This window comes from Gymnodraco acuticeps, unplaced genomic scaffold (assembly GCF_902827175.1).
Source record: "Gymnodraco acuticeps unplaced genomic scaffold, fGymAcu1.1, whole genome shotgun sequence".
Classification (NCBI taxonomy): domain Eukaryota; kingdom Metazoa; phylum Chordata; class Actinopteri; order Perciformes; family Bathydraconidae; genus Gymnodraco; species Gymnodraco acuticeps.
In genome coordinates this window covers 2,789,218-2,816,815 of record NW_022990125.1, presented here as the reverse complement: position 1 = coordinate 2,816,815, position 27,598 = coordinate 2,789,218, and the positions used below count along the sequence as shown (strand labels likewise).

The 27,598-nt window shown below is 41.1% G+C and overlaps 1 protein-coding gene and 1 long non-coding RNA gene across 2 annotated transcripts in view; one reads left to right on the top strand and one right to left on the bottom strand.

The window, feature by feature from the left end:
• Positions 1 to 15,111, top strand: part of antxr2a (ANTXR cell adhesion molecule 2a) — a 79,284-nt gene extending 64,173 nt beyond the window's left edge. The window contains 1 exon segment of the mRNA XM_034216631.1: positions 12,544 to 15,111. Coding sequence (XP_034072522.1) covers positions 12,544 to 12,582 — 39 coding nt within the window. The 3' untranslated portion in view covers positions 12,583 to 15,111.
• LOC117546412 lies at positions 136 to 27,598 on the bottom strand. The gene is made up of 2 exons (XR_004569006.1): positions 27,553 to 27,598; positions 136 to 2,734 (listed from the first exon to the last, which is right to left on the bottom strand). It is a non-coding gene; the product is annotated as an uncharacterized LOC117546412 (long non-coding RNA).

The window sequence follows — 27,598 nt, the reverse complement described above, 5'->3', positions numbered from 1 at the left end:
TTTAAAGTTAGACCAAGTGGATATCTACCATATTTCATTTTGGAAAGAAACAGTTTCTTTTTTGAATGGTTCATATTAAAGGCTTCTGTCCTCTATTAGAAGTGGTGCACAGTAATAACAAGCCACACAGTGAAACTGATTTAGTAACATTTACTCAAACCATGCATGAGTGGAAACCAGAGCAGCAATCCATGTATGCAGATTTGTAATGATATTTAAAATATGTTGGTCTCCCTGACACATCAGAAACTGAGAAGTTAGAATCAATGTGTAACCTTGAATATCCTAACACACGTTTTATATCTCTAATCATGAAGGCGAACATCATCATATCATTCAAAATCTAATTCACCAACAACTCTGTACTTGCTTGCTTTTATACAAATATTGACATATATGCACATGTTTTATTTCTGAATATAATATCTACTGCAGCAATGAGGAAAGACAAATGACTATATTTCACCATCTACACATTGTAACTGCTTTTATCACGCTCAGAGGCCTTCGTGCGACTTGATGGATACGTTCTGCAGAGAAAATTGTTTCGACTCTTATCAGGTGATCCAGACAGATCATTGTCTAATATAGAAAGTATATAAGAAAGTATAGTTTTAGAAAATGTTTAGTACACATAAGCAACAACAATTTTCTTCCTCCATTCTCTGCCCCTTATATCTGCAATTATATATCTTTTTGTTGTTGCTATCTGGAAGAGGTTATCGACTACTTTTGTCCAAAGACCAACGTGTTCCTTAAAGCTCGACTGTATATGTTTTCAATTTCTCAGACAATAAATGCTGTTTTTATCTCCATGAAGACTTTCAAATATATATTGATTACTAGATATTTAACTAGTCAATGCTTCGCCTGTGAGGCAGTCCACTGGGGTGATGGGGAAATTCTAAAATGACAGACCATAATTGCAGAATGCAGGTGGAAATATATACTTGTTCTTACCGGTTTGACACTATTATTCAGCAAGTGAGGTAATCCTATCGCCTTCTTTAGTTTGTGTAGGCTGCTTGCTTATAATAGTCTTATAATGTGTTTTATAATATCTTTATTATCCGCAGGGGTTAAATAAATAATTCCCAACAAAGTCATATTAATATCTTGAAACAATATAGAGAAGAAGAAAATGCTAGATGTCCTAAATACCATAACACATTTGTTCCTGTTAATGTATTTGTCATCATTGCTGTTGGTATGTATGTATCTAAAAACCCTTAGGTTTCAGCAAGTTCATTCTGTTGACCAAAACAGTGTTGTATCAGAAGGGCCAATGTTATTTAAAGCAAAAATAAGAGCTGTTTAGTTGATGTGGTTGTTGCCTGGAGACATGGTGTGAGCTTATGTTTTAAGTGCAGTTCTGAGTGTTTGTGGCGTCTCTCCTGGCTGCTCTGGGAGGACGGTTGTGGCGATGACACGTAATTTAAAAGTACAGATGAGCCCACTGGCCCTCTGTCGACGCTGATACACTGTGGCAACCAGAAGAAAAATTAACAAATGGCCCCCTCTTTATTTTCAGTTTATGTTTGGAATCCTTGTTCGGAAGGCTTGCACATGTTGTCTGAGCATGTTGGACTGCAGATCTGAGCTTCTGGGACATTGAGCAGCTGTGTGTCCACTGTACAACTGGCTTCTTTTTCTTTCCTTTTTTGTTGTTGTGGAATTTGGGTGCTACTGCAGTTTGCATGTTTTTATACAAAGTGTTCTACAAGTTAGTATCTTACTTGTGTCATCATTTAAGGTTGTAATGCTTTTTACTGTATTTTCTTTGCCAACTAGCACCTGATAAACTGTTATCTATATTTTGCTAGATTGCAAAATAATGTAATGCCATAATTTCTTCCAGTCTGCCCACCTATCTGCTTTTCCTCTCACCTCTGAAAGCCGCTCGCATTTTTAGAAACAACGCAGGCGGCTGAAGATGGCCCAAACTTAAGCTATCGTGACCTTTTAGAAGTATTTCAACTTTTATCCAAAGAACATGGTGCTCCAAACTGGGTTTCAGTAGCCTGTTTGCACCATTAAAAGCTGTGACTAGTTCTTCCTACAAGCATCTGCTTAGCACTACTAGCTTAAGAAGCAAGTGGTTGACACAGGGATTTTTTTGTGAATGCTTTGCAAAACAAATGTTAAATTCTGCGGCATTCGGGTATCGTATGGGAAATATCTTTTTTATGTAAGTCCCATCACAGGTGAGAACAAAAGTACCATTGTATCAGGAGAAGGTGCGGCCTATGAACTGGATCTTCTTTAATAGACAGTGCTTCAGTCAGTCCTTTAGCTGTAAACCCAGTTGTCTGGCTGGAGTGGGTTGACTTAGACGACGTCTGTCTAACTCATTTCGGCACATATCATCCTGAGAACAATCCCTCCTCTGTCTGATCTTCCTGGCAGCGCTCCACGCCGATCCTCCCACGATCTCCCTCTCTTATGATTATTTTATCATTTTAAATTCTTTATGCCGCATTGCCGTGGCATCGTCCCCGCTAGAGCAGAGCGGCTCGTTGGCCATACAGTACATTCACACTACAGTTATTTGGACGGCGCTCCGGTGTGGCTCTGTCCCGGTCCCTCGGTTGGATTCTGCTCGTCCATTAGTGCCATCTGTGCCTTCGTGCGCCGTCTGTGAGGGCCCTGTCGACGCCAAAACGGTTGGCATTTCTCTGGAACAACCAGAGGGACGGTGCCCAGAGCTTTTAGCTGCCAATGATGTGCACTTACTCTGAAAAAAAAAACAAGAGGGTGAGGCGGGGGGAAGGGGGTGGAAGGAAGCAGGAGGCCCCGGCAGGAAACAGCTGCACCTACTGTACCGCGGCGTCCATGTTTAAGCTTCAGGAGAAACCACTTATCCCTGCAGCATCTGACAGCTGATACAGAGTCGAGAGCTGTGTCATTTTAGCCATTCAGATGGCAATATTGGGCACAATGGTTGGGTGCATGATTGAGCAGGTACATGTTAACAGATGCTGCAACAGGAAACAAAATAAAACTGAAAACACCAGGTCATCATGCATCAGAAGGTGTAAACGGTTCTGTTTTGAAATCAAGCGAGCGGCCTCATCTTTCCAACGTCCTATTTTCCAACTGAATATCTCCATTTTGATGCTGCCATTGTGACTTGGCCATGTGGCTAACCCTTTAACAGATGCATCCTTTACTCTGGCAAATACCTGGGATACAGACTTGACCGATTATATTTTTTAGCATTTAGACTTTCAACTTTTACTGTTCCATAGCTTACAGGAAGTGTTGTAGAATAAGGAAGCACATATTGGAGCCAATGGCACTATTGGCATACCAACAAAATATGACAGGGAGAATGAACAACAATTTTTCATCAGGTATCATATCTTAAACACATTTAATTTATATATTGCTTTTCAAGACTCACAAAGATGCTTTACAAAAGTCACATTTAACAAACACAGTCATACAAGAAAAACAGACACTTTAAAATCAAACACAATCTAATGCTCTAATGGAGCTATCAGAGTTCATAATGATAGAAAACGTACATGAAGAGAGATTACTACAGATGATCTGCACCCAGAAGCTAAAGTTTTGGTAAACATTATTTCCAAATGGCAGTGCGAACTTCAACAAAAGGCCAAACCAAAAAAATGCTAACGCTGGCTTGATGGTTATGACCAAAGCAGCTGACCTTTTTGTCTTCACAAAAATGTTCTCCTTCTCCACTCAGTAAAATATTGTCCTGTCTGCACCAAGTGGGAGTCAGCAATGCTCTGACAGTCTGCCGACAATATGCTGCTGCCCGCTAGCATAACTTTTTACTGCAAGCTGTCACTCATTTCCTCTCTGCTCCCTGGGTCACTGAAGTAGCCATCAGAGCTTGATTTCCCACTATCCACAACTTGCCTGAGATGTAAATGTGGTGTCAGAGGTAGTATTTCTTTATCATATGGTTTGATGGTAAGTTTTTGCTATTGCAGAAACAACCATAGACTGGATATAAGATTAGACGCAATCACAGTGATGTCAGCCATTAGTTTATAATGTTGTGGCCTTGAGTTCGGCATATTGGCTAGTGCTTCTTGTTTTTTGGAAAACAAGTGGCCATATTTAGCCAAGATGGTGGAACTGAAGAGAAGCGTTGCTCCCCTCGTCAGCTTTGTAAGCAACGTCTAGCCGTTATTTATGTTCACAGGGATATACAATGACTGGCCAATTTATTAGGTACACGTGTTAAACTGCTGGTTAACTCATATATATAATCAGCCAATCACATGGCAGCAACTCAATGCCTTTAGGAATATAGACATGTTCAAGACGACCTGGTGAACTCCAACAGAGCATCAGAATAGGGAAGAAAGGTGGTTAAAGTGACTTTGAACTGGTTGTTGGTGCCAGGCGGGCTGGTCTGAGTATTTCAGAAGCTGCTAATCTATTGGGATTTTCACGCACAACCATCTATAGGTCTTACAGAGAATGGTCCAAAAATAGGAAAATATCCAGTGAGTGGCAGTTCTCTGAGCGAAAATGCCTTGTTGATGCCAGAATTCAGAGGAGAAAGGCCAGACTGGTTCAAGTTGATAGAAAGGCAACAGTAACTCAAATAACCACTTGTACAACCAAGGTATGCAGAAGAGCATCTCTGAGCGCACAACACGCTGAACATTGAAGCAGATGGGCTACAGCAGCAGAAGACCACACCGGTGCCCCTCCTGTCAGCTAAGAACAGGAAACTGAGGCTACCATTTGCACGGACCATAGAAGATTGGAAAAATGTTGCCTGGTCTGATGAGTCTCTGCTGCGACATTCGGACGGTAGGGTCAGAATTTGGCGTAAACAACATGAAAGCATGAATCCATCCTGCCTTGAGGTTGGGTGTGAGGGTATAATGGTGTGGGCGATGTTTTTCTTGCCATACTCTGGGCCCCTTAGTACCAATTGAGCATTGTTTAAAAGACACAACCTACCTGAGTATTGTTGCTGACCATGTCCATCCGTTTATGACCACGGTGTAAGCATCTTCTGATGGCTACTTGCAGCAGGATAACGTGCCGTGTCACAAAGCTCAAATCATCTGAAACTGGTTCCTAGAACATGCCAATGAGCTCACTTTACTCTAATGGCCTCCACAGTCACCAGAACTAAATCCAATAGAGCACCCTGGGGATGTGGTGGAACGAGGGATTTGCATCATGGATGTGCAGCGGACAAATCTGCAGCAACTGCGTGATGCCATCATGTCAATATGGACCAACATCTCTGAGGAATGTTTCCAGCACCTTGGTGAGTCTATGACATGAAGAATTAAGGCAGTTCTGAAGGCAAAAGGGGGTCCAACCTGGTACTAGCAAGGTGTACCTAATAACGTGGCTGGTGAGTGTAAGTGCATATATAAGACTAGCGTAATCTGTGATTATAACAAAATGTACTAAGGAAAAAAAGGACAACCTTCCTTTGTTTCTTTTCATATAACGCTAAACAACGTGACCTTAAGAATACACTGCTTTATCTTCTGTCTCAGAATAGGGCTGTAATCATGCTGAATGACGGACGACTTCAAACTAGAAATAGAGAACCTAAATGTATCACTGTAATGTTTCTGAAGTAATAAATCAAGTGAGAAGTTGGGTTGTTTTTTCTCGTACACTTCTATACAATCTCCCTGGACAAAGCCAGTTTCATAAAACATGGATGCATATACCGTTCCTGTTTTTAGGCAGAAAAAGGTTTTCCTTAAGGCATTACTTATTATCCAGCATCTTCCAACATGTGTGCTAAACTTAACAGTGAAAGTCGTGTTTTTTCTTTTTGAATCTTGTCCTCCTGTGTACCTTATGTGCAACTGCCCGAGTTGTCAGCGATCATCATGTATTTGGCCGAGTCTCAGGTGGCTCTGATTTCCCAGCAGGCCAGATGGCAGCGCTGTGTGGGCAGTGTGTGTGTGTAAGGGGCTGTGAGAAGAGGTCCAGCAGCCTCATGGAAGGGAGGATTGCTCACACCCTGGCTCTCTCCTCTGTCCCTGTGCAGCTGTGCTTCTCCCTCTAACTTGAACTTTTAATTTGTTCAATATGTGGCAGAGGACACGGAGTAAAACAGAACACATGTCTGGTGGCTGAGGCTCCACAGGCAGGGACTTGAAGAGGGATGATGACACTGTGTGGTGTTAATTCTTAGTTTTGTTTTACTTGTAAAAGTCTGCTGCTTCCACCACAGAGCATGACTGTTACATTGCTTTAGGAACAGTTCACACTTTTTGGATTTGTTGTACTTTGTTTGTATGCACCAGCAGGAAACAGTTAAAACATTTAACCAGATTTAGAATTGACCGTTGAAATTATTTCCTGGCCAAGTCAAACTTTTGGATTTAAAGTTAAAACGGCCAACTTAAGGTCCTGAATAAAATACATCAAAAAATATTCACTTAAAATCCAATGTGTGGCACCATCATTCTTTACAACCTACAGAAGTACATTAAAAAAAACACCATGTTTTCTTTTTTGTGACTATACTTTATGAAATATAATGTTTTTTTGGGTGTGTTTCTGCTATTTTTATGGCACATTTTTGTATAACCTTTATTTTGCCTTCTGTTACCGATAACTTTCAATGAATAACAACATGTTTTTGTATTTATTCGTACATTTATTTTACTTTGTCCATATCAGAATTGAGCCCTGAAGGTAAATGATCTTAACTGTTCCTTGTATTGGATAGCGCCCCAACGCATTGTGCGTGATAGGCTTACAGTCAACAAGTATTGTGCCTTATATTACCTTAAACATGGAGCAAGGATTCTCTTTGTGGTTTATGACCGGAACATTCCTTGGGATTTCTGAAACCAAAGCTTTCCTCAGACCCTTTTCAAATGCAAGTGTAGCAGCAGTACGCCCTGCAGTGAAACATACAACAACAACTATATGATGCAGAACGGATTTGCTGTTCAGCTCATTAACAATTTGACAAAACAACAGACAAGTGTTGGAATAATGTGATAAGTGTTGCTGTTGGACTAAGTAAACCCTAGATTAGCTAAGATACTGTATAGGCTGTGAAGCTCTAATGTGGAAAAAAGTCTCTGCTCTGGTAATAAAATCTTTCAAAGCCTGTAGCTTATCACTGCAAAATAAGCATCTTGCAACTGGATTACAACTCTCATGCTTGCAAGTGTTTTCACACTACAGTCCAGATGGGAGATTCGTTCTGTAACCTAAATGGATGCCTTCTTTCACGCTTCTTCTCTTGTTCTTTCAAATTGTAAATGTGACAAAACTATACAATCAATTAATACGACGAGCCAATACAAACATTTGGAAGGGGTCTAACGCACCATCAGCTGTGCTTATTTCCATTTATTTGTCACCCAACAAAAATGTGTGGAGACCCGTTTCAAACTCGTTTGAGACGTACACATGGCAGCTTCATTTTTCAGTTTTATTTATTTTGAACTAAAAGATTATTGAGGATTTCTAAACAATATATTAAATAGTAAAGGAAAAACTGATAAATGTCTATTAAAGCTATAATGCTCCTTTTCAGGTTTCGTAAATTGTATTTTGTGACTCTGACATGTCCACATGCTTTTACATTCAAAAGGTCTTTATTTTTCTCATACTGCCTGTGCTGCAGCACCTCTTTTCACCCTCTGTCTGAAACCAGAGCCCAGTCTGCTCTGATTGGTTAGCTGGCCGGCTCTGTTGGGATTGGGCAACCGCTTAGAGATGTCCCGCCCCTTTGCCTATCACGTACATTGTGTGGAGCACTAGCCAAAAGAAACGTAATATGTGTTACGTAGTGATGTCACTATGTTACATAAGTAAACAAAGTAGTCCAATCGAGGTGTTTCAGGCAGAGGGGTAGAGTGTGGCTTAATACAGGAGAAGGAAAACCCGCAAAAGCATAATGGGGCCCCTTTGTAAAGGCGAGAAGTGTAACTTTCACATCCTGACTCCCAATCTAGATGGGGGTTTCTTAGTGTTGTTAAGGTTTAAAGTGGAACCAACAGCTTTAGGTGCCATGCACACAGAGCATCTTCACTGAAAACCACCAGGTTCAATATGTATATATCCATTTGTATCAATAGAAAGCCAGAGGAGTGTCTGTAATGAACCTTATTAATCAGTCTTCATTTGGAAGTGGACGCCTCTCCCTGACCCCCCCCCCCCCCCCCTCCTCTTGTCTCTTCACCTCTCCATCTCTCCCCCTGACTCATCCACCCGTCTATCTGCAGTCACACTCATGTCCGTCTGATGAGATTTCACTGACATCTTGTGCTGACATATTCAGACTATTGTTCTGCTGCTCCGGGTGGCACAGGTGGGCCCCCGTCCCTCCAACATGGCCCAGTTACAAGGTGGCTGCCAAATCGGGCCCCGCTCATCCGGGGGACTGGGGAGCTGGAATGGGTTTGACCGTATTGTGCTGCACCTGCTTCACCCTCGCACCAGATCCCCCTGCTTCGCCTGCCATGCTGCTGCCGTGCAGAGCACCTCTCCCTCACGAGCCCCCCTGCGTCCTGTGAAACCCGTACAATCCACTGAACTTAGCCGCTCTGATGGCCGTGGCCAAAACAGCATCTGATGTGCCTTATTTGTTGACTGTGCGAGATTAGCTGCAGAGGGTACACGTCGAGGGGCTTACCATGCAGAGACGGAGCGAAGCCCCCACCCCTCCATCAAACACCCACCAGGCCTGCCAAATAATGAGAAATGGAAGATTCTCCAGCTTGTCTAAAGCCCTCGTCACAGTCGGTCCGCGCACACTCCTGCTCCCGAGCCAGACTGTAGTGCGGATACTGTAAGAGCCCCCCCACCAGACTCCTGCAGACGCTCCGCAGCTCAGGAGCCAATGTCCTGGTCTCTGTGTCCATAATGCCTCAATGGAAGGCATCCACGTGCACTGTGTGTGTGTGCAAGGATGTGCTTTTGTTTTCTCAATCAGAAAAGATAGATGTGCAGTTCAAATATGATCTGCACATTTATTAAATCAAAGTCTGTGCTTATTTAAAACGTTCCAAACTTCTGCTCACGCCTTCGACACCATTTTGTTTTTCCAACAAAGTCCATCGTTGACTGAAATTTGAGAAATGTTTTGTTCACTAATCCCCACTGATTTTCTTTAAGGAAATCACTTCTCCCCATCAGAAAGTCAGACAACTAAACCTTACTAAGGGCCAATGTATTTATGGGACGTGGTTCAAGAGTTTGACTATCAGAGCAATGACAAATGACTCAATACTAAATTGTCTCAGTAAACCAAGTTGGCTCAGAGGGGCTTTTTTCAATCCACCTTTTGGGGCACGAATCGGAAATCAGAATTGTGTGACACATGCGTATTAGCATTTATTTTCTCTTAATCTTAATTAGTGCATTAAGGTTCGTATAACAAAGACCACCTGGGTAGTATTATCAGCAAGTGTGTCTTTTGCCTGGACATAATGAACTAATCACTGTGTAAACCACAGTATCACAAGAGATGCAATAATAGGTACAAAAAAACACACAGGTTACAGAGTTCAGGTCTGAAATCAGAAAACATATTTACATGTGCAGGTTTTACTCTTATTTTACTCTAAATTCAGTTAGTTGGTCATCACACATTTTCTCCATCCTTTCTCCCAATTTGAAAACCAATATTGGCATACTTTGGGTCTATTTAAGGTCCATCCATCCATCCATCTTCTCCCGCTTATCCGTGGTCGGGTCGCGGGGGTAGCAGTTCCAGCAGAACCCCAAACTTTCTTTTCCCTGGCCACATCAACCAGCTCTGACTGGGGGATCCCAAGGTGCTCCCAGGCCAGCAAAGAGATATAATCCCTCCACCTGGTCCTAGGTCTACCCCTTGGTCTCTTCCCAGCTGGACGTGCCTGGAACACCTCCCTAGGGAGGCGCCCAGGTGGCATCCTAACTAGGTGCCCGAACCACCTCAACTGGCTCCTTTCGACGCGAAGGAGGAGCAGCTCAACTCCGAGTCCCTCCCTGATGACCGAACTTCTCACCTTATCCCTAAGGGAGACACCAGCCACCCTGCGGAGAAAACCCATCTCGGCCGCTTGTATCTATTTAAGGTGTGCTGCCTTAATGAAACGACGCTGCAGCTTGATCTTTTTTATCAGAGATTTGTACTGAAGACATTGAGAGGACGGTCGGTGTAAAGCGAACACACATTTTTACTTGATTTGTTTTCAATACTGTAAAAATCATCTTATCCATGCTGAGTTATTTCCGTCTGAATAAACCTTTGGATTGTCCTATGTAGGATACCATGATGCATTTATTTGTACACTTGCTGTGCCAAAGGGATACACTCTCTGTACAAAGTGTATTCATGCTTGCTTGCAAAAGACCTGGTAGAGATGAAGGTATGGCCATCGACCTGCATGGCGGCTCCAAGGGTCACACACTCAAAGCCAGAAGGTCTTGAGTTCAAAACCAAATAGAGCTTTTATTTTTGGAGTTTTGAGCACGTCTGTCTTCTCGCACCAAATCTTCCGGATGCTAATTAAACGGTTGTCCTCGTAAGAACAGACATTGGTTCTCATCCACCGAACCTTCCCATGTTTTTTCTTGAATTTGTTTGCGAGAAACATAATAACATTCTTATAATTATGAATCAATAGTCTTGTCAATTGCACATGCCAGTTGATTGGCATTAACAAGTACACAACCATTCAGTTCCCATACAGGAAATGGAAATGGAAATAAATGTGAGAACAATTAAGTCAAGAATATCAAAAAAAGTCTAGAGTGGGTGTAGCAATTGATTTCAAACATATACATTTGTTTTATATATGTATATATATACATATATAACATTTCTGAAGTGGATGTACTTCTGGAGGAAGTCCATGCTATCAAGTTGTCATATTTAGTAGCGTCAGTAGTGGATATAAAATGCATGTGATGCTATTACTCTTTCAGTGTTGCTGTAGTGTTTATTTTAAAAGACCAACATATTGTAATGTATATATAATAATTTTTGTAATCATAATTTTAAAAATAATTACATTTTACACAATTTTCAAACTGTAGACTTGAAGAAAATGCCATAAGTAATTATTAACAAAAACATGACGGTACTCAAGTGTGCTCTTCAAAGTGTTTAGATTCTGTTCTTCAATTACAAAAACAATGGAAACATTAAAGATTGTCCGAATCTTTGTAAACACTGCGTTTCAGAAGAAATGTGGTTTTACAGTTTGTCAATAAGGCCCTTTGTTTGTGAGAAAACATGTTGCTGTTGAGTATTTCTTCACGTCATTGAGCCATTCACCATCCCTGCTTTGCTCATCTGCATCAACAGATATGGCTGCAAAATGTATATTGTGATTTAGCTAAACTTATCCTTTGCGCTCCATCTCATATGATGCTGCTCACTGCCTCTCCATATCTAATCCGAGGAGCCATTTTTCCCCATCAAGGATTAATTAAGGAATTAATAAAGTAGCTTCCCTTTTCTGATGCAGTGTCCAGGTTACAGTAAGCACATGTAGACTCTGATGTGAGGGGGTGCAGAGAGGCAGGCTCGTGTGTGTTTGTGTGTGTGTGTGTGTGTGTGTGTGTGTGTGTGTGTGTGTGTGTGTGTGTGTGTGTGTGTGTGTGTGTGTGTGTGGTGTGTGTGTGTGTGTGTGTGTGTGTGTGTGTGTGTGTGTGTGTGTGTGTGTGTGTGTGTGTGTGTGTGTGTGTGTGTGTGTGTGAGTGAGGCTGGAGGCCTGCGGCTGCTGAAGATTAGCTGTGCGAGAGCTCCCTCTTGGTGCCAGTCGGCCTACTGTTGGTGAGCAGGCTGAAGCAAGAGGCCCAGACAGCCACACACACACACACACACACACACACACACACACACACACACACATTGGGTGAGAGCATGTAAACAATGACAAAGGTGAAATGTATTGTTTGTCAGAAGGGTATCAAAATGTTTTCACAAGTTGTGCTTCATTTCATTTTTTTATTTAACATCATTTCTGCTGTTAGGTACTGTATACTGTTTTAAATGATTTGTCCTGAAATGATACCGTCATGTATTAATCTGCGTAATCCAGTCGTTATGTTTTCAATATTTATGTTTGTTAATCATGTACAATGTGTTATTATTGTGCTGTGTTTTACAGCTGCGAGAAATAGACATTAAAATAATTGTAACTATCTTTTCATAATCAATATATCTAAAAAGTATCTTTATGCAAACATTTCCAGAACATTTCCTAATTTTAGCCATAACTCAAATATGAAGATTTCATGCTTCCCATTTTTCCTTATCGATGTGAAGAAATATATATATATATCACCTCGACATTGTTCTATTTTTCCGGGCATTTTTTAGACCTCTCGTTTATCAATAAAATAATCTTCTGATGAATAGATTGTCTTTTTGTGCATATTTAACATTATTGCATACATTTTCCTTTCCGGGTTCATTTATGTAATAGAAATATTGTTATCAAAGAGTCAGTCATCAAATAATGATGACTACACTGAAAGGCAAATTAGATTATAAGAAAATAATTCGAAATATTAGCACATTTGATTACATTTGTATTTCTCTCTCCCTTTGTGTTTTTGTAGGGTCGGTGTATGAATTTCAACCGTGTGCAGCATCAGTAGAGGGGAAGGCTGTGTGAAACCAACATGTGCTGATCGCTGTGGACAGAGAAGAAGTTCAGGTCTTTTGAAGATTTCTAACCCTGCAGCTCAAACCACTATCTGCTCACACTACTCTGCGCACAAAGTTTCCCTCCTGGTTTTCTGCTCTTAAAAACACGGGGTGAATGTTAATATGAACTCAATAAGTTATTAAACTACCTTTTTCTATGATCAAATGTTTTTTTAATTAAGATGAAAATAAGCAGAAGGGGCGCCCCAGCGTTCAAACTCGGTTAGCTTTTCGTGCGCACCGAAGGCTTAACATATTCTGACCATATTGTGCCTTCTCTGAAAAACCTAATTTCATGGACACAGACGGAAGCTATCTAAAGAAAGGGAAAAAAACAGAGAGAAAGGGGCGGTTTGCCTTTGGCGTGGAAGTCGGAATAATCCCAGTGGGCCTCACAAGTGCAGAAGTCCGTTCCTTTCGGCAATGTCTCATCACAAATCCTGTCCAACTTCAGCGTGCTGCTGCCCGCCGGCTGCCCTTTGACTGGCTTATCTTGTCATTTTAACACTGAGAAGTGCACACGCATGACAAATTGTAGACAGGATGCCCCAAGGTATTGGAAGGCACCAAGACTTTGCCCTGTAGTTTCTCGTTTTTTTGTTTTGTTAAGACACCTTCCTTTCATTATGCACTCGGGACAAGAAAATTAATAGAGCGTTATTCGACCGCAGGACAGCCTCCTGACCAGGCGATCTCCAGCTAGGTTTGAGGGATTGATGCCTTGAAGACCTTGACATGGCGCTTGGTGTTTTTTGCCCCTGTTTTCAGTGCAGTCTGCTCTCTGCTCAGTAAGGCGTAGCACATCACTGCCCATAAACCGGCCTATCAGTTAAGACTTCAGAGATATAGATACAGCTGCCCGGACCCTCCTCTGCCCACCGCCTCAATCCTCCGAGGGGCTTCCCGGACGCGTCACAACCCACTAGTTCCCTTGGCACCAGAATATCAAAGTTTAATTAAAATAATTAAAGGCAACAGCAAGCAGCAGCCTGTGAAGACTTGGCTGTCTCTTTTTTATGCCTTTTGACATTGAATGACCTATAACTGCGTTCTTCTCAGGAAAAAAGAGGACACTGCGCCACGGTGACGCTGCGCCACGTCCAAAACGCAAACCCAAAGTAACGGATGCGACGGACGGATAAGTATTGTTCATTTCAAGAAATTATGTCCCCCCTCCGCCCCCCCTCCACCCCTCACCCCAAAAAGCAGGGTATATATACTTATATATATTGTGGATTTGTCAAGCGTGCTGTCATGACGCCAATCCCAAATGATGTTAGTGTGAGCGGAAACACTGTGGGGGAGGAAAGGGGGCAGCAGCTGAAGAAAAAGGCTCGAATGATCCAGTCACTTCGGATACCGTACCTCAGATGAAAAATGGATATTCGAGTCGAAACCTGACAAAGCGCGCCGGCTTTGATGGGAAGCGGTATAGACAATGACCAGTGGCTGGGTCAGTGGGATGTCTCTGTGCAAGCAGGGAAGCTTATCAAATGACACTAAAAATAAGTTCAACAACCATCAAGTTTGAGGGGGAATGGGTCTCACACTCGGCGGGCGCGAGGGCGTGCTCCACGCCACTCTAATTATTCCTTTGTTTCCTCTCCGTCCCGATCGCAGGGACATAAATAATTCCAAATCAAATTCCTCGGGGTGTGCTGGTATTTATGTCCGACTTAAACGCTTTTAACCTCTTGCATAATTTTGTGGGCTGACATTTAATAGGCTCATCAGCCTCTCGCTGGACGGTCGCCGGACGAGGAGATTTTAGCACTCGGATCTTTTTTTATGTTACAACCAAGAGCACAGGAATGTTATTAACCCGAACTAATGAGATATTTACATAGCAGTCACAACACGAGTCGGCCCGCTAATAACACGTCACATGCCCCCCCCCCGTGTCCCCTCCACTCATCATGCTATGCATAATATTCATTTTACCACCTATTGTTGAAGATTTTTTATAAGTATTTGTTGAATTTCTGTGTGCCTTTTTGATATTTGATTAAGAGACAAAAAGTATTATTGTATTTCTGCACTTCAGTGAAAAAAAGTTTTTAAAAATGTATAATTTAATTCAAAACTATTGATTCGCTTCAGCCAACTTATTATCAAATCGAAAAAGTAGATTGTCACAATTGTTGATTTGTCTTTGGCTCATTTTCATCAAAACATTTTATTTTTTTGGACTGAATTTCATTTGCATGCACTATTTCTGCTACATTATTTCAGTTGCAAATAATGTAATTCATAATTTTATGATGTTTTAATTGTATAGTTTTTCTCTGTTATACTGCCTTTTTATATTCACGTAGCACCTTTAAGTCCAGGTTCCAGGCACACAAGCTGCACAAATGTGAGTTTATACAAAATAATTATGTTTTTTTGCAACGCTTTTTTTACGAGTTTGTACACTGTTATTATTTTCTACTTGTCTTACACTCCTGTATGTTGTGTCAAATATATATTCATGAAAGCGATCCGTGTTCTTGTTTTTCTTGTGTGTCTCTCTTTCTAACACGTGTGTGTGCTGGTAGGGGTGGACATGCTAAAGGCAATCTTTAATTGGCCCTTACAGATTTATAGGGCCCGACAGGGAACGTGATTATTCCGAGTGTGTGTGGACAGAGGAGTGGACAGTGTGCAGCCTCTCCCCCTGTGAAGTCAGCCACCGGAGGCACCACACACACACACACACACACACACACACACACACACACACACACACACACACACACTCTCAGAATCCCTCCAAGGTCTCTCTTATTTAGTAAAGATATGCACTCGTACACCTTCTGCTTCGTCCATGTTTGCATGCTGTGACAAGATGCCAACTGAGGTGTGTGTGTGTGTGTGTGTGTGTGTGTGTGTGTGTGTGTGTGTGTGTGTCCAAGTTGAAAGTAATGTCTCCTTCTTTACGTTTTAGACGTCATAAAGATGAAAAGGGTTGATTAGTAAATTCACTTTTCGACTCTAATTTTCTCAAATTCATTGTTTTTTCCAGATTTTAAATAAATAAAACTGTTTCTGTCCACTGGTGTTTATCAGTTAAAGGCCGAATTCAACATAAAATAAGATACAAATAAAACAATTCATAAAAAATAAATCTCCACGTTAAACTTTGTTTCTGTTAATTTTAGAGAAATATAAAAGTATATTTAAAAAAAGTCAAAAGTGGTTGAAACCAGCTAGCATTGGAATAAATAATGTAATCACTATACTTAGGTAAAACACTTAAGTCTTGTTTTCAAAATGTTATTGCAACGCAAAAATGGAAAATATCAATAGTAAAGTAGTCCTTATACAAAATGGCCCTGTATTTGCACTGTATATAACGTAATTGATGCATAAAGTTTTAAATAGTATTTGAATGCTGTCACTCTTCAAGTTCGAGCTATATAAATAGTAGGTAACAGTAAAGTAGAGCATTTATAACAATGTATCATAGCTGTTACGTTCCCTATTGGGCTAGGGGGACCAAAGGGACACGACACGACCAGTTTGGAATTGGTATATGTTACCGGTGGTTTATTTGTAACCAAAACAATGAACACAATAATGTACACGAACAGCCTGGACCAACAACGGACCAAACTGTTACGATTTAACAAAAGAGGACTCCAAAAGAGAGTTGCACAGTATGCTACAAAAGGAAAGAAAAGTACCTCACTTCGAAAGTGGAACAAAACACTAAACAAAATGAGGCTGTGTGGGAACACAGCTGTTGCTGGTCAACAGGTGCTAATCACCTGGGTCTAAGCAATACTTCCACAAATGCTGATCTACAGGCGCTAAACTAACCTGGGTCTAAGCGGTTTCACAATGTCAATAATCCTAAATGCTGTTCTACAGGAGCTAGGCAACCTGGATCTAAGCAATACACACACACAAACCCTACTGTATACTAAACACAGAACACTATGACACACTACTAATTAGTGATGTTACGTATTGCGCCGAGGCTTCGGAGCATGTGTCGAGTAATTCCCGAAGCTTTTTGTGAAGCATGTATCGAGGCTTGTATCGTTTTGGGCCAGTGACGTCATCGATGACAAACGAAGCCTCGCTGCCTGTCGATACCACGTGACTGCTTCACGAAGCGATTCAGATCGGTTGAACCGTTGAACCACAACGCTCATAATACCCATGGATGTATAATAAGAACGATATTACCCCTCCTGTACCCGGGCCCGCTGGTGACACGATGGAATTAAAAGAGCTCAAAACCTCACCTATATAGAGGTCGGAACATGTCATAAGTATAAATAGATTCAAGCATAAATAAATGTAGGAAAAAAAACATGAATGAATAAATACAGGAATAAATATGTTACAGTGTTTTCAGGGAGATTCAGCGTGTGTGCTGTGGCTCAGCTGGAAAAAAAAAAAAAAAAGTTTTCATTTTGTATAATCATTTTGCGTAAAGCTGGCACTCAAGGGCACACTAGTGGTGGTGTTCCTGGCGGGATTTGAACTCACAGCCTTCCGATCTTCAGCCCACCTCACTATCCATTAGATCAATCACTACCCTCTCAAATGGAAATATGTGTTTACATAAATGGTGACCACACCGTTTGAGACCCACTGAGAACTTAGACTAAGTTAACTATCTAAACACTCAGAGAGTCCTTTACCTCACCTGAGCTGAGGTTATCCCGAGCTTGAATGACACACAGAGACCAATCAAGGGCTTTGATTTATGATCTCTATGACAGTGGCCATGTTGGCAGGCCACATCATGTAGACAGCCAGTCACCACCCTGTGTGAGGCAGGCCACTTAACGAGGCGAGATCAGAGCAAGGGAGCGAGGGATCATTGTCCACAAGTTAATTGATTGCAGTTGGCGTCGTGGTCACGGACGAATAAAAAAAAAAAAACGTATATAAAAAAATAAATAAATAAATAAATGGGTCGCGAAATATATTTGGGCGGCCGTTAATATACCTGGGCGGCCCGCCCAAGTATAGTCTATGTGTGGGAAACCCTGTCCTTTAGCTGTGTTCGTGGTGATCATGCCTGTTAGGGAATATTGTTACAAATACCAGATAATTAAAATGTTGTGCTGTGCGCTTGAATGTACTAACAGATCTTCCAAGAAGTCTACTTTCAGCTTTTTTCGGTGAGTAAAATGATAATATTATACATGTTAACCCCGTTAGCAGGTGCTTCTTAGCTTAGCCTGTTATGTAGCTTATTAGCCAGCTAAGGACGTAACCCTTTATACATATATACAGTTTAGTTTATGATTCAGCCTTGGGTAAGACTTTTATACTATATGGCTATGACGCCCATAATGCTAAACGGGAGCAAATGTTAAAAGGGGTGGGCCGCCGGAGTCCACGCCGCCGAAGCTAATGGGGCTGCAGGGTGCTAGCTCGCTAGCGCGTCCCGGCGGCCGTAGCTAGCACCCTGGGGCTCCGTTAGCTTCGGCCAGCGGCGGAGTCCGGCGTTATAACTGGAGATCAAGGAATGCATCGTAACGCGGACTTGGTTCGCCTGCAGCCCGCTGTAGTATTAGCTAAATAAATGATGTTGAGCAAGGCTTATTAAGCTGAACACCGCCACAATTATTCTGCTATGTATCGGTACTTATTTTATTTTATTAACGTGTGAATGACAAGCATTAAGAATAATACCAAATAGCTAATTATCTTGCAGATTGTCTCGTTTGATTATGAATGTAACGTTTATATAGTGGAACTACACTGTTTTATCAAAACCAAAGTGCCACGCAGTGACTTGGTATGCATGTATTTCAGCAGGAAATGTGCAACCTAGATGACATTTACCAACACAGACTATATAGAAATATTTGTAAAAGTTGTTCATGCGTTACTAAGTGAATATGGCATTAACCCTCCTGTTGTCTTCGGGTCAAATCTGACCGATTTACTACTTTCATCAATCATGTTTTACATTCGATTGATACTGAGAGCATGTTAGCTTAGCTTCTTAGCCTGAGCTAGGACTCGAACGTCACGCTCGTTGGCAGCAACGCCTCTTTGCCCTTATTTGGAGAAGGCGGGAGTTAGACTCTGACGACACCGTCGAGCCGTTAGTGGCCGACTCCGCCTACTAAGGGCTTCACGGCAACTCTGCAGAATCCTATGGGTGACGTCACGGACCCTACGTCCATTTATATATACAGTCTATGGTACCAACGTCATCAGCTCTTTGTTTCCTGTCTCTTAGTTTACTCGAGTCTTGATTACAAACATTTGACTGAAAAACAGCTGTGGGAAACAAACAAAACTTTGAGTCATTCTGGTTTTTTTCAAAGTGAACTGCTGATTCTGTATACATTAGACCAAACACATCCTCTGTGTCATTCTGATCCACACACAGTTCAAATGTCACCACTATAACAAGCTATGGAGAGATCAGGGAGCATGTTTTCATTTAACATCTTGATTCAAATATCTGCTTATCTGCTCTGTTTACTGTTGTGCTTATGATGAGCATCAGCTGCAGCAGCATGCAGGCAGTGTGGCTTTCAACACAGCTGGCTGCATAAAACACTTGAGCTAATCTGACTTCATTGTGCAAAAGATGATGTTTTAAAACTGAAGTCTGGTGCCTGACCACTGTCTAGAGTCTAGATAGCACATAAACCATCTTTGATTGTTTTCCCTCTACAGTTTCATTTCAGGCGTTGTTTGATTTAGTAGTTTATGAATGGTAAGAGCACATTGTTATGGCTGTTACAGTCCCCATGTTTTGTTTCTACACACTGAATAAAGGTACATGAGTTTCTTTGTTATAGTAAATCCTTTGTTTTAAAGGGGACCTATCATGCAAAATGCACTTTTTGATGTCTTGTATGCATAAATATGTGTCCCCGGTGTGTCGGGGAACTCACGCAGCGTCAGAAAATAAAACCCTCTCTCTTTTCCTCCGTACCCAAATCTCTAAAAATGGGGCTACAACGGAGCTGATCCACATTTGCGGCAATGCAGACCCACAGCACTATCAGAAAGTTGCTATCAGATACAATGCCCGACTGTTTTGGACGTAATATGGTCGGTGTTACATTAGCATCGCTAACACTCAGAGCTAACCTGTACTGGAGAGCATGTGTGTGAAGAAGCAGGAAATAAAAAGGAACTCACCTTGTGGTATAACCGGCAAGAGAGAAAGCCTTTGAGCTCCATACTGTTTCAGACATAATCCTTGATAATCCATGATATGGCGTTTCATCACGGCAGCATCTGCCGGTAGAATCTCCCGCATGAGCAGGCATAAGCTCCGCCCCTCTTTTTTATCCAACTTTTTTTTTAAAGCTTTTTACCCAAAATCAGCACTTTTGAAACAGGAAGTGAAATAGAGGGATATGAGGCATGGCTAGAATGGGTGATCTGTTTGGTATTTTGAGCAAAACACTTCATAGACATGTTTTTTATATATTTGTATATATCTGAGACCTATGCTATTGCCTAAAAATAGCATGATAGGTGACCTTTAAGGATGTCACATGAGCGAATACCAAGTTGGATCTTCTTCGAAAATTAGGACAGCGTTACAATACTATTTCTCTACAGTCAGCAGGTACCTAAGGTCAGGGCTTGAGACCAAGAGCCTCCTGTCATCTATACATTTACACTGATTATTCTACATTGGTAAACCAAAAATCAAAGACCGTTGGAGAGCTAACGTTAGACATTATTATGCATTCAAGCAATCTTGGGCCAAAGATAATTTTGACGTCAACATGATATGTTCATTTTTTTTTTTTAAATAAGGTGGTTTTTTGTTGTTCTACCATGGCATCAAATTGGGTATTGAGTTTTATTTCATTTATTGTATTGTGTTATCCCTATTGCCAGTACCATGGTTGACTCATACAGAAACAATTATGCATTATCAAAAATAGGCAAATGTGGTGATCAATTCCATGATTAATAAATGTACGTAAGAACAAAAAGAGTAAAAACTACCAACATGAAAAAAAGGAACAACTCATTCAGCCCTTAAAAAAAACCTGTTACTCAATCAATCTAAAAACAAACAACGTACTTATTTGCTTCCAGTCTCTGAACGCTAAAAGACACTTTATTATTTTGTGACACTGGAGCCTGCACATACACCATGCTGCCATTCAAGCTTATACATCTTGTGTAATGTAAACGGGCTCAGTGCATACACACTGCCATATTCAAACAAACAAAATAGTTTTGAGATAAAAAGACATCTGAAATGAGAATAAAGCAGCTGAAGTACCCAAAAGATGTATTTTGTGTTTAAAGAGGCTTAGACGCCACAAGTATTTTCTATTTCAGAAGGAAATGGAACTCACAAAACTGACACAATGACAAAATGTTAAAATATAAATGTATTGTAAAGATTCTTATGAGTGTCCTTGATAAAATCCACATCCCATCGAATGACTGGTAATTTTTAGGTTCAAACCCAATAATGAAGAAATAACTTCACTATTGTATCTGGTCTAACATGTTGTTTGGAAAAAAAATTAAAGCTTCCGAAGGTCTTTTTATTCTTCTATTTTTATATTAACGGTCACAGCCAAGAAAACACTGCACAAACCCCTAAATCCATCCTGAGCTGCGCCACAAGGTTCTGTTTTCGCAATTTGATGGAGGGGGCTTAGCTGCCATAAAATGTCAACCTCCACTTCCCCTGATAAAGTTTCTCTGGCAGGCAGCGGACGGACTTCAGCAGCTGTTGCCCCCCTTCCAAAGCCCGTCTGGCTTCCCAGGTTATCCCGATTTTCACAGTTGTCTCTGAAATGTGGGTAATGTTGGATCAATTGCTGCAACTCTGCACGGCCGCTAACCGTTCAAAGCCGGAGCCCGGACCCCCGCAGGACCCCGGAGGGCCGCCCATCCGCCCTAAGAACAGCTTGTTAGAGTTGACACTTGATTTTATGCATTGTATTTCTGAGAGCATTACAACTAAATCCCCTTCTCAGGCGATATGGAGAGCTGCTGTGGCAAATGCAGGTGGGGGGATTAGGAGTAGCTTGACGGCTCGGGATTTCAGAGCTTTATCTTTGAGCTTCCTGTGAATTTTAAAGCCCAATATAGGCTACTATATGTGCTGATAAAGATTTAGGATTCCTGTTAGATGATTAGACTGTATGTCACTGATGGTGTGCAGTTATTCCACGAGAGCAGTGAGGAAGCAGACACCCACTGGTGTATGTGTTAAAAACAATCATATTACACGCAAGATTTAGGCAATGTGTGCAGTACAATAAAACCTAATCATGTCGAACCATGAGACAATAAAAAGCTTTAAACATATTTAGAAAAAAGAACTGGGTAACTAAGTACTTTTATTACTCACATACTGCACTATACCCTGCAAAACGAATTCAATATAATAATACCTCAAAAATAAATGCAGTGATTTACTCACTTTTCATATAATAATCCCAAAATCCAAGACAGACATGACAGATGAGCTTAATATGGCCCCTTTAATGGCACATTTATTTATTTTATGTTTGAAATGCAACAACATTGATACAGATGAAGTGTAACATCTAACACAAAACATTTAGTAAAATAAAAATGCAGGTGAAAACAATTTTCCAGTTATAAGCAAGCCCAAAAGTAAGGCCTAAACCAGAGCTTAACGAAAAACCCAAATTTCCAATGTAAAAAAATGCACAAATTATCTCCAACCAAATGTTCAGCTCACCCCAAACAATGCCATAGATTAGAGATTGTATAACATTAATCCTTATTGGGGATAGGGGGGGAAACACACAAGAAATAGATGTGACCCAACCAGAAATCCTGCCAATAGGGGAAATGTAAGAAATTACCGCCCGACCCAGCCAGAGTTGGGCTTAATTCGGGACTGTCAGCATGTCAAAGCTCTAATAAGTATACCACCAACCAGCACCGTAACAAACAACAGCCACTCCCCCAGCTATTGATTTGACCTTTAAAAGAACTAAAAGATATTCTATGAAGTCATATGCTATGTCAGAAGCAGGTTATGGAGGTAATCCAACCAGGAAGTGATCTAATGACTTCTTCCGGTAGAAAAAAAACCTAGAACTTTCAGGTTGTTTTAAAAAAATACTTTGCCTTAAATATGAGGTGAACATATTTTCAAGCGGACAGATGGTCAGCACATGCAAAAGGTTGCCATTTTCCCTTTCCTACCTTTTGCTACACACCGAAAACAAATAAATAACTCTTTTCACAGCAACCTGCTTTTGCACCTATCTGTGCCGCGCTCAGAGACGCTCCTGCTAGGTATGAAATAATGATGGCACAATATGTGTGTAGAAGCTCTGCGGGGGCATATGTTGAGTCAGGCGGCTGAGCGAGATCACCTGTCCGGCCGGGGGGTGGGGGGTGTCGTGGGGCCGTCTGGAGCCCGCCAATGATAAACCTCCAACATACTGACTGTTAGCTCATGGCCTTCTCCGAGCTGCACATCCACAGTCGCTTCTGCTCCCCGTCTGAACCCATATTGACCTGGCACTGCGTCTGACCGAAAGCCCTCTGAGCCAATCGCATGGGGCTGTTTAAGTCCCGGTGGGGGGGTGGAGCCGTGGCATTGCCGGCTGGAGTCACCTTGCCAGCAGCACTCTGTTTCGCGCTTTAATGAAGGCAGAGGGAAAGTTTGGCTGGAGGTGTTTGTGTGTTATCATGTCACATTTTCCAAAGAGGCTCGGGCAGAGGGGGCAGCAGATCGCTTCTGACTTCTCCAGCAGATGTTTGGAAATGGTGCTAATGCTGTGGATTATGTCAGTGGGTGCAACAAGCAGCGGGAATACTATGATACAATACAAATGATAACTGAGGTAGCTTGGGTGATCTGTGCCTTTAACAGTATCTACAAAGAAATGTAACTGCAATCATATTAGCTCGCAGTGAATGTTCTAATTTCAACACTTGGTTAAATTACACACAAGAACAGGATATCTTTTTAGCCACCAACGCTCTGATAGCCCGAACTTGGCATTTTGACCAGTGCCATCTTGTTTTGAAGTGACCATATTTGAATGGGAGTGAGGAGTTTGAGAGGAGCGAGGCCCGGCACAACCAGCATATCAAACGCTAAGTTCCAGGCTAACTTAGTTAACAAGATCCTGATCTGTAGATCTATAACACGTTAACCATCATTTCAATTAGGATGGTTGCAAAATAAGTTACACGCAGGAATATAAAGAGTCATTGTCTTTTAGTTCAACAAAACTAACAGCACTGTGCTGGCAACAAATTCTTGATAGCAACTTGTCAATCATAGTGCATCATAAAAGCACAACCTCCTTTATTGTTTATTTAACTCCAAACAGGACCATCATTTATAAAATAAACACAAGTCTTCATTGAGATAGACCTACAACTAGGAATCTAGACCATTAGCTAATTAGAACAAGTAATAAATCAAGTAAAAAGAGAGGTAATTTTGTCATAGTCTTCTATAGAATCAGACATATGATATGTTTGCATTGGAATTGTCCCCTCTGGCTGTTGCTTCATATTTTTAAGTTAACATTATTAAACCCATTTCACTTCATGTTTAATTATTTTGAGGGTTTGTGAATTTTGTATCTAAAACTTTTTAAACAAGTGTCGACATTGTAAATGAATCCCTGGTGTTTAGGGCTTTTTGTTTAAGACATATTCAGGCCTGCCTGTCTCCATCTTCTCTCCCTCTGGAGTTTCTTCTCGTAGTGTCCAGTCCGTCCTTAATCTGGCCCGGTCCGCTGGGGAGGACAGCAGATCTGAAAAGCTGTTTACAACCTTCAGCTGCTGCGCTCGCTGGGCCGAACAAACACAGGCTCCCACACGGCCGCTGCCTCTTCTCTCCGTGGCTGGCATCGTTTAACATTACAATATTTTCCCGGTGTTTGCCCACGGATGATGAGGCTCTCATTGCTATGCATGTGCCAGATGAATCATAAACCTATACCATATGCCATTGCAATTTGCTGATGGGCCCAAGCTGTTTTGGTGGATATAAAATCCTGGGATTATGAAGGCTTGATCCTCAGTGAATGAAGGGAGAGAAGGACAGGGAGACAGGCAGAGTGAAGGAGGGAAAGGTGGAGGGTGAATGCTCCCTCTTTGCTTTTCTATTGGTCCACAGGACACTTACAATGGAAAGGTAGTAGGCGGGGCTACTGATTGACACCTCCCAAATGTTCTAATCTAACCAAAGGCTGTGAAGTATTAGCTCAACCTGGTGGTATGTGAGAGCAAACAAACAATGTAATGTGCACACAGACAACAACATGTTTGTCACCTTGTCCCCAGTGTCCAATGATGGTAATTGGAGTAGCTGTTAAAAACAAACGGGACAAAGCCCTCTGGGATTTTCTGTTGTTGTCGTTCTGCTCTGTGAAATCGAGATTACATATGGGCCAATCATCATTTGTACTAAAGCTCTTATTTTAAATAAAGCATCTTTATTGACAAAAGGTGAGGAAATCCTCAAAGCACGGAGATAGTTCTGATTGTTAACCAAAGAACAGGACTTAAAAGCTTAGTTAGTGAGAGAGGTGTTGTTGTTTTTCATCACCATACCAGAAATCCTTCTAAGAAATATCTGCATTTAGCCTTGTTTTCAATTAGCTCGAAGGGTTTATTGTTGTAGGTAAGCTAAGCTAAGCTAACGATAACTTATGTCTTATTTTGTCTAATATTAAGGCTTACTTAGTCATTTAGAATAAATAATAGATAAAACCCTACTACGGACTCAACGGATATGCAGCAGGTTTCCATCGAGGCCGACATTTCTAGTCTCGAAATAGGAGTTAGTGTTGCATATTTGCAATATGTATGTCAGTATGTGGAGGCCTCATTAGAAATGTTAAGTTTATAATGACTATTTCAATTTTGCAAATTAGGCAAACGCAGATTTCCAATGGGACTATGCGGTTTGTTCTATATTTATGTTACTTGCTGTATTTGTGTTGAACAAAAAAAAAGATTAGTATCCTTTCAACTTGAAGAATAATTTAAGCCAACAAGTCCAGATAAGCACCAAAACTGAACCAAGTCAAGCCATTGGGGCTCCATAATGATAAGCATAAACGCCCATTTGGCCCCACTAACTCTGGCTAATACTTGGTATGCAACAATATGCTTAATATATTTTGTACCCCTAAAATTGCATTTAGCCCAGGCTGCCCCTTTAACCCTACAGCAGTTGACATATATTGATGGAAGAATTATTTTTTAAACTTATATGGGCCAAAGGGATAGCTATGGTAAGAGCTGAATGCCCATATGGCGGTTCCACTGCCAAGTGGGAGTTTTTTTAATAAAAACGTACAGATGGTTTTGTTTGGATCCAAGTTTATTCTTTAAATCACATTTTACCGTTACTGTTAAAAGTTCACTTTGATATCTGTAATATTTGCAGTGCTGATGTTGCATTCAAGTCACAAGGAGGCCAGTAGAAAACAACAGATCTACTGTTTACTCTGGATACTCATCCTGGTGAGAAAGGTCAAAAACATGGACAAACAAGTAAAGAGGATTAATTATTTTTCAGGTTTTGATTAATATCAATATTTAGCTTATGGACTAAGATTCATGTCACGCTACTGACAGCGGAAGGAGGCTTAAGGATTATGTTTCACAGCTGAGCCGTTTTATAAAAGAAAAAAAACATAGTCCAACTTTGTATTTAACTTTACTGCACTTTCTAAAGGTCACCTGAACTTAAACCTTTGATACTTTTTAAAGGTTTAATGTATAATTTCTTAAGTAATTGCACAATATCTTAGGAGAACCAGTGGCGAGAGAAGGTGCTAACCACCATAACTCAAACTAACAGCATGTATAAGCGATTACCTCGTACTTTTTAATTGAGTGGGTTCAGAGAAGCTCTAACTTCACGGTTTTACGAGTCTGGGGTCTTTAAACGGCTCGGCCACAGTAATTCGATAATCATTTTCATTTGGTAGAATGCTGGCGATCAATCTGATGGATGACTTCATCAATCCTCATCACGCGCAGTCGTATAGGCCGCGGAGTCTGAGTGTAAGTCGAGAGGCCATGAATCGTCCCTTTATGAATCACATTCCAACTAAAAGTTGATTAGTGAGCTATTGCAGCAGGGAAATACAGCCGCACTTGATATTCATTAAGATAAGGTGTTACTGCCAGCGTTACATGGTTTGTTACAATAAATTTCCCATTTGCATAAAAATGGGCTCAGGAATTTAAATGGCAAAAATACAGTCTAGCTCATTGTCGCACACTTGGCAGTGAGTAGTAAAGTAATTTATTCATAAGGCTGGCAGGATGTCGGGTGCTACCATCTGAAGTGTGTGGTGAAAAGTGCCTGTACTGGACATCACTCTGTTTTGTAATATTTCTGTAAAATGTTTAGAATTTATGGTAATATTTAAATCTACCATGTAGGCGTTTGGTTGATCCTAAAATCCTTGAAAAGTACCTTAAACGCCTGACACTGTGCACGGGAACATTAATTGTATCAAAGGGTCTGAACATCTCTAAGCTTGTGGTGACTGATGTTGCGCTCTCCGACCATTCCTGTGTTTTCTTTGAGAGCTCTATTCCCGTCCAAACAATTGCTAAGAAAGAGGTAACCGCTAGACGTCACTTATCTGAAAATGCACAGGAAATGTTTGCTCAGATTTGTTCTCCCTCAATTGCCCATGCTAACTTCTCAGTAAATGAGCTAGTTGATCAATTTAATTCAAAAATAACAAATGTCATGGATACCATTGCTCCCATTAAAAAAAAGGAAGTATCTAGCAAGAAAATATCTCCATGGAGAAAAGCCATGACTGTGAGAACAGCAACAACTGAGTGCAGAAAAGCTGAACGCAGATGGAGAAAAACAAATCTCCAAGTTCACTTGGAAATCTATAAAGAGAGACTCTGCATCTACAATCAGGAAATAAAAAAGGCACGACAATCGTTCTTCTCTGACATCATTACCAAAAATAAAAACAACTCACGTGCCTTGTTTGCTACCGTCGACTAACAAACCCTCCTTCTTCACTG